Raw genomic sequence first — 9,337 nt, 5'->3', positions numbered from 1 at the left:
ATTCCCATCCCCGGTCTGATCTATAATGGTGCTCTGGTCTGGAGGGTTATTTAATTTATGATCCTCTATTTTATTTGCCCGGTAAAGAAGGGAGCTGCGGCTGATGTTACACGGAAGGGGTATTTATAGCCTAGCGTACAGGCTTTCTCCCTCCCCTATTCATAATTCACTGTTGATACCGCGCGAAATCTCGGCCATTCGAAGCAAGACACGGGCAAACAGCCAGATCTTGCTCTCCGCCTAGCAGGCAGCACCGTCTGCCCCCTTCCTTCACATGGGACTAACTAGATCCTAGCTTCTCAGCTAGCCACATTCACTTCTCTTTACCAGTGCGGAGGAGTCAATTTCTCTCTTACCATTGTGCTCTCAGTAAAACGCAGATTTCCCAACGCTGCCCATCCCGCCCCGCTTTGATTCCCTTTAATGGATTTGATATTTAGTTACTGCTGAACTGTATAATAAACCCTGCGTGAGTTCACGCAGAAGCCAGAGCGCTTCATCGCCTATCGCTCTCCCTGCCTTGCAAAGGAGGACTGACTAATTATTTCGGAACCAGGCAAGTCTATGGTGAGATTTCAGTGGAATCAGAGAACCACCTCCTTAAGCCAAGGGGCTCTGTGCATTGGCTCCGAGCTTAAGAATTTAAAAACAGACCCTTTAAGTAAGAAAAGTTGCTCACCAAATATTTTATTATTGTTTTAGGCAGCTTCATACAGTATTGATCCTGCACATGCTCTACAAGTCACCTGTGCACATAGACAACAAGCCAAAATAAAATAATAATAATAGAAAAATCTACCATAGCAATCCCTTAAATAAGTAAATAAACATTATATATATATAAAAACCCTTTAAAGTAAAGCAAAAAAAGAAAATAATAAAATAAAATAATAATAATAATAATAATAATAATAACAGCGTCTTTTCAACATGAAATACCCACGCGGGATACAGGGCAGGCGCTCAAACATTTTGCAACTTGGCATTTTTTTTTTGAGGCATCGGTTCAGCAGATCCTTTTAAATAAAGGCGACAAACATTTCTGTGAATGAGTCTCTTGGGGGTCTAAGCCGGAACGCGCTCATGGGTCATGGCGCCCTTGGGGAGGCTCCGAGTGGGGACGCGAGCCCGGGTGTTCTGGAGGCAGGCAGGCACTGTGTTTAGCTCGGTCGCTCCCCCCCTGTTCTGTCTTGGCTGTTGTGTCAGATGTCACAATCACTGTCGCTGGATGTGATGGAAATGGCAGAGGTGGCCGCTTTGCTGGACAGGCTGGCGGCGGGGCTGGAGGCGGCCCCCAGCGGTTCCCCTGCGCTCTCCTCCTCGGCCTGCAGCGAGCGCACCGAGCCTTGGGAGAAGACCTGCTGCTGTAGCCTGCAAGGAACAGGAGACATATACAGTCACACATCGCAGCAACAGCTGCTTATCCAACCCCAGTCACCTATCCCAGCCAACAGCCCCCCCACCCCAGTCACCTAGCCCAGCCAACAGCCCCCACCCCAGTCACCTATCCCAGCCAACAGCCCCCCCACCCCAGTCACCTATCCCAACCAACAACCCCCCCACCCCAGTCACCTATCCCAGCCAACAGCCAACAGCTCCCCCACCCCAGTCACATATCCCAGCCAACAGCTCCCCCACCCCAGTCACCTATCCCAGCCAACAGCTCCCCCACCCCAGTCACCTATCCCAGCCAACAGCCAACAGCTCCCCCACCCCAGTCACCTATCCCAGCCAACAGCCCACAACTCCCCCACCCCAGTCACCTATCCCCCCCCACAGCCAACAGCTCCCCCACCCCAGTCACCTATCCCAGCCAACAGCTCCCCCACGCCAGTCACCTATCCCAGCCAACAACCCCCCCACCCCAGGCACCGATCCCAGCCAACAACCAACAGCTCCCCCACCCCAGTCACCTATCGCAGCCAACAGCCAACAGCGCCCCCACCCCAGTCCCCGAACCCAGCCAACAGCGCCCCCCCCCCCGCCACCTATCACAGCCAACAACCAACAGCTCCCCCACCCCAGTCACCTATCCCAGCCAACAGCCAACAACTCCCCCACCCCAGTCACCTATCCCAGCCAACAACCAACAGCTCCCCCACCCCAGTCACCTATCCCAGCCAACAAACCCCCCACCCAAGTCACCTAACCCAGCCAACAGCCCACAACACCCCAAACCCACTCACCTATCCCAGCCAACAACCCCCCACCCTAGTCACCTATCCCAGCCAACAGCTCCCCTACCCAGTCACGTATCCCAGCCAACAGCTCCCCCACCCCAGTCACCTATCCCAGCCAACAACCCCCCACCCCAGTCACCTATCCCAGCCAACAGCTCCCCCATCCCAGTCACCTATCCCAGCCAACAGCCAACAGCTCCCCTACCCCAGTCACCTATCCCAGCCAACAGCTCCCCCATCCCAGTCACCTATCCCAGCCAACAGCCAACAGCTCCCCCACCCCAGTCACCTATCCCAGCCAACAGCTCCCCCATCCCAGTCACCTATCCCAGCCAACAGCTCCCCCACCCGTCACCTATCCCAGCCAACAGCTCTCCTACCCCAGTCACCTATCCCAGCCAACAGCTCCTCCATCCCAGTCACCTATCCCCTTCAAAAGCCACCCATCCCAGCCCAGTCATCTATCCCATCCAACCAGCCTCCCAGTCACCCATCTCATCCAACAGCCACCCACCTATCCCATCCAACAGCAAACCACCCCCTCCATCCCACCCAACCAGTCCTCATACCCCAATCACTTGTCTCTTCCAACAGCCAAACAGCCCTTGCACCCCAATCACATATCCCATCCAACCATCACTCCACCCCATGCCAGCCAACTATCCCAGCCAACCAGCCCCCTAAATTCAATCATCTATCCCATCCAACAGCCAACCAGCCACCCCAATCACCTATCTCATCCAACAGCCAACCAGCCACCCCAATCACCTATCCCATCCAACAGCCAACCAGCCACCCCAATCACCTATCTCATCCAACAGCCAATCAGCCACCCCAATCACCTATCTCATCCAACAGCCAACTGGCCACCCCACCTCGGTCACCTATCCCATCCAACAGCCAACCAGCCACCCCACCGACCCACAATCACCTCTCCCATCCAACAACCTACCAGCCACACTACCTCAATCATCTATCCCATCCACCGGGTAGGCAGCCACCCCAATCACCTACCCCATCCTAAGAGCCAGCCAGTCACCCTACCATTGCGATCAATCTAATTCCAGCGGACGCAGTTAACTCGTCGCTCCATCCAGTCTATCCCCATCTCAGCCACCTATCTTATTCCACTAGCTAACCAGCCTCCTCCTATACCTCCCACCCCCATGCCTAACCACCTACCCTATCCCAACAGCTAACCAGCCATCTGACCCCCATATACCTCCTACCACATCCCCACAAGACCCCCCCATCACTAGCCAGTTACCCCTCGCCTATGTCTTTTATCCCAACAGCTACTCTATTGGGACAGCTAAGGAGCCCTTTCACCCCACATATCTCCTACCACCGCGCCCCCACATACTCCCACCTCAGTCATCGACCCTATTCGAACAGCTCACCAGCCACTCCACACTACCACCCTCGCTATCCATAGCCAAGCCAGCCTCAGTTCCCCTGTCAGCCAAATCTAGCCACGTTGGACCAGGCATTTAGCTTCTGGCTGCAAACACACAACCGGGGCTTCACCCTGTGACCCACGCGTTGCCCCTACCCGCTTCCTGAAGTCTTTCCAGCAGCTTTAATTCCTTTGCAAGGGGACCCCGGCACAGTGCATGCTTTTGCCATTCACAGGAGCGGTGTGTCCTGCCCACTTTTAGAAAGGCTTAAATCTTTTCTCCTACACGATTCCAGACATAGGGATTGCTGTATTTTTATTTAATTTACAGCGTCAGGCAATATTTATTTTTAATTATTTAGTCACGTCTTTCCAGAACTCTTTTTGAACCAGTCCAGGGTGCAACCCATGTACTTGACCTAGTTATCTTCCTGTTGACTTCTAAAAAACAACAACTCAGGAGTCAGTGGCAGGAATTTGATCCATAATTTCCAGGACATTTGTTTATGTCGCTAATTTCAGATAAATAATTCAAAACAATAACATTGCAAAGAAAAAACCCCAAACAAAACCATTTTCTATTGAAAAAAACAACTAAAAATAACCCAGAAACAATTCCTGAGGGTTTAAAAGCGCCCGAAACTGAATTCAAATGAATTCAAAATGAAAAGATTGTGTCTTGTAAATAAGGCTATTTTTAAAGCGGATCTTGAAATATGTATACAATATTGTTTCCTATTAGAACAAGTGATGATGTTTTCTGAAACGAGCTTGCACAATTATACTCATGGCGAAATAGATGGGTCTATTTTACGTAGCTTTCTAAATATCTTAAAGCAAAAACTTGGAAAGGGAATAGATTTTTAAAAAATATATATTTGGTTAGCTTCTTTATAGTCTTGATATTTGAACAGCTGAAGGCTGGAAAATGAATGACTGAGCGAATGTTCCCCATCTCCGTATCATATTCATTATATTAATTATTAGAAACGGTTCAGAAAATCCTTTCCTGATGCCCCATCTAACGCGCTACTTCTTCAAGGGAAATACAAATCGTTTCTTGCGGCTTATCTATTAATTTAAGCTTCCCCAAGACAGAGAATCTTTCAAGTAGATCATTTCCTATGTTGAAATCTGATGAATAATGTAAAGGCAAAAACATCCTCATAAAACAAAGCTTCCCCGAAATGGCAACAAACCCCATGTCCGCCGCAATGGCTCCAAGACACAGAAATAGCGTTCATATCTTTAATCTTTGACCTGGGGACAAAAGGCGAGCACGTACTGGAATTGGGGAAAGGGCGCAGATTTTAAGGGACTAACTGCATTAATTTCCGCCTTCCTTCTGTATTTACGGCAGTGCCTCGGAAAGCCAACAGCGTCCGTGGTACGCATTGCAACCTTTCAAAGTATTAACGAGCCGGTCTATGGCTCAGCTGGAGGGAAAGGCGGCTCTGCCAGCTTTATCCCAGCCGCCAAGCGTCCCCGGCTCGCGGAGGAGAAGCACCAGGCTAAGGGGAGCTTGTTCTAAACCGAAAAATCAGGAAAACAGCAAAGTACCGACCTGTTCTTAGCGGCCGCTGCCCTGTCTCTTTGTCTGCGGTTTTTGAACCAGTTGCCCACTTGTGTAGGGGTAAGTCCGGTAGCCTGGGCCAGTTCTCGCTTTTTGCTGGGGTTGGGGTAAGGGTCCTGCAGGTACCACTCCCGTAGCAAGTGCCTCGTCCTCTCCTTGAAGCAATGCGTCTTCTGCTCCCCGTCCCAGATGGTGCGGGGCAACGGGAACTTCTTCCGCACCCGGTACTTGTCCACGGGCCCCAGGGGTCGGCCCCGCAGCTTCTCGGCTTCCTGGTAGTGCGCCTCCAGCCAGAGGGCCTGCAGCTTGGCGTGCGACTCCTTGGTGAACTTGTGGTTCTCCAGGATGTGGTAGAGCTCCCGGTAGTTCCCCGTGTGGAAGGCCACGATGGCCCGGGCTCGCAGCACCGACTCGTTCTTGTTCAGGGCCTCGCATGCCGCGGGGGCCACCGGCAGGGACCAGAGGAAGCGACCCAGGCGCTCAATGTCCCCGCTCTCCTCCAGGGTCTCGCAGACCCCGGCCACTTGCTGAGGGCTGAAATTGAGGATGGGCAGCTGGAACATCGAGGCGGCGGCGGCAGCGTCTCCGCCCGGCTGGGGAGCGACGGGAGGAAGGGGAGGAAACCCACGCGCGGCGGAAGGACCCCCGAGATCCCCCCGCCCCGCACACCCACACGGGAATCTGGGGACCGGGGGGAATTTGCTGAACGCCGCGCGGCTCTGCTCCGCCTGCACCTTTCCCCGGGCTCGCAGGGGCACTCGGGCGGCGGCGGCGGCGGCAGCGGTGGAAGTGGCAGGGAGGGGAAGGAATTGGGAGCGCTTAGGCGGCTGTTTCCATGGGGGGAGGCGTGCGTGGGGGTGGGGGGATGGAGGAGGATGGAGCGGGGGAGGCGAAGAACAAGCCGCTGTTCAGATGCTGCAGGAGAAGCCTGGCTTGCTATTGGACCGGGCAGATTGGCTCCCCGGTTTCCATGGAGGGGGCTGCCACTCACTGTCAGCCTCTGCCAATCAAGGCGGGAGGCCGCGCGCCGGAGAGATTTCAGCACCTCCCAGGACTCGACAGCGCCCAGCGCCCTTCGGAGAAGAGTTTGACTTTCAAAGGTATTTGCAAAAGCAGGAGGACACGCACCCACCCACCCACCGGGCCGGCGAAGGACTCACGCAGGCAGAGACGTGGGGGGGATATTGTCTGCAGCTTGCCCCAGCAGCCCGCTGCTCATCAGTCCTCGCGTGCCGAGAGCTAGGAGACCTTTCCCAAATGGCAGCCTGAAGCAAACCAATCCCCGCCTCCTTCCAGCCCCACAGGCACGCGTGGGAAGGCTTTCTTGCGTGGAGAGGGCACCCTAACAAGGCCGCGAAAAGGAAAATAAACAGGGCACTTTGTGGAGCGGACGCTATCGAATTGCACAGGAGACTTGGAGTGAAGCATGCCAATGTGACCACACACACACACACACACACACACACACACACACACACACACACACACACACACACACACACACACACACACACACACACACACACACACACACACACACACACTCTGAGAGAGCTGTGCAGGCTGCTGCTGGGTTCCAGTGAACCAGGGTTCTTCTCTAGCTTCTTTCGAAGACTGCTGCTCCCACCCCTGTCTCCTATAGAGCCATCCAGTCCAGGAGTGAGCCTTGCACTGCCTCCCAGACTGCTCTGCAGTCTATTGCCAAGGAAAAGATGAGATCAGGTCCAACCAAGAAATCAGAGAATAAATGAAGCAAGCAAGCAACCATAATGGAATATTGTCAGAAGCACTCAATGGGCAGCCGATAATCGACAGATCAACCTCTCCATCTCCCTCCCAATAATTAGGGTGAGGGATTCATTTCGGGGAGTCCAGCTCCCTCCTTTGCCCAAATAAAGCTTTATATGTTTGCATTTACAACCTAATTGGTTTCGGTTGAGTGGCCCTGAGTAAACACCGAGAATAGCCATGGAGAGTGAGAAGTCATTTGTAGGTCAGGGCAGCAACTTAAAGCAGATTTTAGGAATCTTTTACAATATTGATCATCTTCTAATAATCAGCTCCGACTGTTCCTAAACTGAGGCTGATGAGTCTAGTCCTGGAAGAGAAGCGATTTTATTAATATCCCTTCCACTCCTCCCCAAATAAATAAAGAGATGTATGATGATCATGGCTGACAGGAAAAAAATGAAACCACTGTTAGGATCCGTTGTGTTTTCTGGAGGGGGAGGGAAAAAAAGAAGCAGCCAAGCTTAATTCTAGATGGGGCTGCTCAGAGGCAATTTCTTTGTGGGAACATTAGGAGCCAGGCTAGAAAAGGCAGCATATATTGGGAATTAAACTCAAGATGTTCTCTTACGCTCTGTGCAATGCAATTTTTTCCCCCCTGGAACAGTCGTCAAAAGAAATGCCTTCCTAATCTGATTTTCTTGCGTTGTTGTTTCTTAAAACAAAACAAAACAGAGGGGATCCTTTGCCAGTTGCCTATAGCCTGAAATTAACCAGATTTACATTATCTCCCATCATCTCTCCGCAGAAAGGCACCGGACCGGAGCTCGCCGTCTTTTCTTTAGTATCAAGTACAATTTGTCTTTTGCTTGTGAAGCTTTGGTAAATCAGAAGGCGGATAGATAGCGCAGATGGTTGGAGGTGTCGGGTCAGATTATGGCATGCCTCAATACAGTGCTAAGTTCATTCTGACGGAAACCCCTGATATTATTTTCACAGATCTACACAGTTCACTTGAAAAAAAAAACAACCTCGGAGCCATTTACATCATTTATGTGAGGCTCACAGCTAGCGGGATGGAAAGGCTTTCAATATTGCTCATTTTCATAAAAACCGACATGGCTTGGGGGCGGGGGAGGGAAAAATAAGAAAAGAAGAAGGAGAAAGAAGGAGGAGAAGCCAAGCATGCACATAAACTCCCGAGCTCCGAAACACGCCCTAGAAACTTTTGAAAGAGAAGACTTCTAGGCTTCACCGTTTACACCAGTGTTTAATTTGCGATCCCCCTGAGGATGTGTATAAGGACAGGGCAGCAAGAAGACCCAGCTTGTCAACGCTTCTGAAACTCCGAAATCCAGGAAGAGATTCCCCTCCCCACGCCTCCCCTCCAGCGTTGGGCAGGAGAATTAAAATGCGTGGCACAGTTAAGACAATAAGACTCGGTAAATGAAACAAACAAACAAACAAACAAACAAAAACACCCCCCAGCACAAATCATAATTCAAAAGAGCATCGGAGGGTGTGAAAATATTGCGGAGCAAGCGGGTTACAAGGTGCTCGAGGTTATAGAAGCTGGCAGGTTTCCTGAGATTATTTTCAGGTTCCCCCCACGGTACCTAAAGTGCCGGTAACTCGCCCCAACGATTTCTCTTCCCTGTCTTGCCATTGTACTTTGAACTATCTCCAGACCCTGAGTTCATCTTAAGGTGAACGAGGCAGGTTGTCCTAAGCAGGTATAAGTCACCTTCGAGCCTCATTTACCGGCTGCTGAGACCTTCCTGCTTCGGTGTGGCCGGGGAGTCTGTCTGGTTCACTGTGCTAACGCGGTAGTTCTTTAGGCTGGTCAGATTTTTCAAAACAAAACAAAACGTAGGTGGGTTTTTAATATGCACATGATCTAACAAGGGAGTTACTGAGATGCAGTGTAATAGCCATGAACAGAGTGGAGGCAGTCTAGATAATGGAAGTCAAGACCGTAGGCTAAGGAAATTCGAATTAAGAGATCCGATGCAGCTAGAGAGGACAAGAATCAGTACAATGTTTTGGAAGGCTTCTTCCCCATGCCCCAGTTTTTCTTTCCCAGAGCCTGAGCTGGGTGAGAAAATGCTAGCAGCCCGAAGGGGACGTTCAGCACCTCCCTGAGGGGAAATAAAAGGCATTGTACAGATATAAACCCCAATCGACCAGCTTAAATATGGCACTAGCTTTCAAGAAAAAGTTCGGATCTCCAGGGAAACTTCTGGGCATTCAGTGTCCACCCGCCATGAGTAGTGGGTCTTAAATTACGAGAATTAAATGCAAACCTCTGCGTTTCAATATTGTTACAATTCGAGACAAGCCGACACTGTTCTGAACTCGGTTGTGTCTTTGTAGGAGAGGAGTTAAAGAAGGCGCACCGAGGGACTGCTTTTCTTTCTTTTTTTTTTTGTTTCTTTCTTTTTCCTTTTTCTTTTTCTGTTG

The 9,337-nt window shown here is 51.2% G+C and overlaps 1 protein-coding gene across 1 annotated transcript; it reads right to left on the bottom strand.

Annotated features, from left to right (window-relative positions):
- Positions 1-947: 947 nt before the first annotated feature.
- On the bottom strand, positions 948-5,897 carry SIX6 (SIX homeobox 6). The gene is made up of 2 exons (XM_039537500.1): positions 5,141-5,897; positions 948-1,371 (listed from the first exon to the last, which is right to left on the bottom strand). The coding sequence occupies exons 1-2, from the start codon at positions 5,710-5,712 to the stop codon at positions 1,203-1,205; spliced, it is 741 nt and encodes a 246-aa protein (XP_039393434.1). The 5' UTR covers positions 5,713-5,897; the 3' UTR covers positions 948-1,202.
- Between the last annotated feature and the right edge of the window lie 3,440 nt (positions 5,898-9,337).

This window comes from Mauremys reevesii, linkage group 4 (genome assembly GCF_016161935.1).
Source record: "Mauremys reevesii isolate NIE-2019 linkage group 4, ASM1616193v1, whole genome shotgun sequence".
In the NCBI taxonomy this organism is placed as follows: domain Eukaryota; kingdom Metazoa; phylum Chordata; order Testudines; family Geoemydidae; genus Mauremys; species Mauremys reevesii.
The sequence above is the reverse complement of the archived record's forward strand: the minus strand, read 5'-3'. Positions and strand labels throughout refer to the sequence as shown.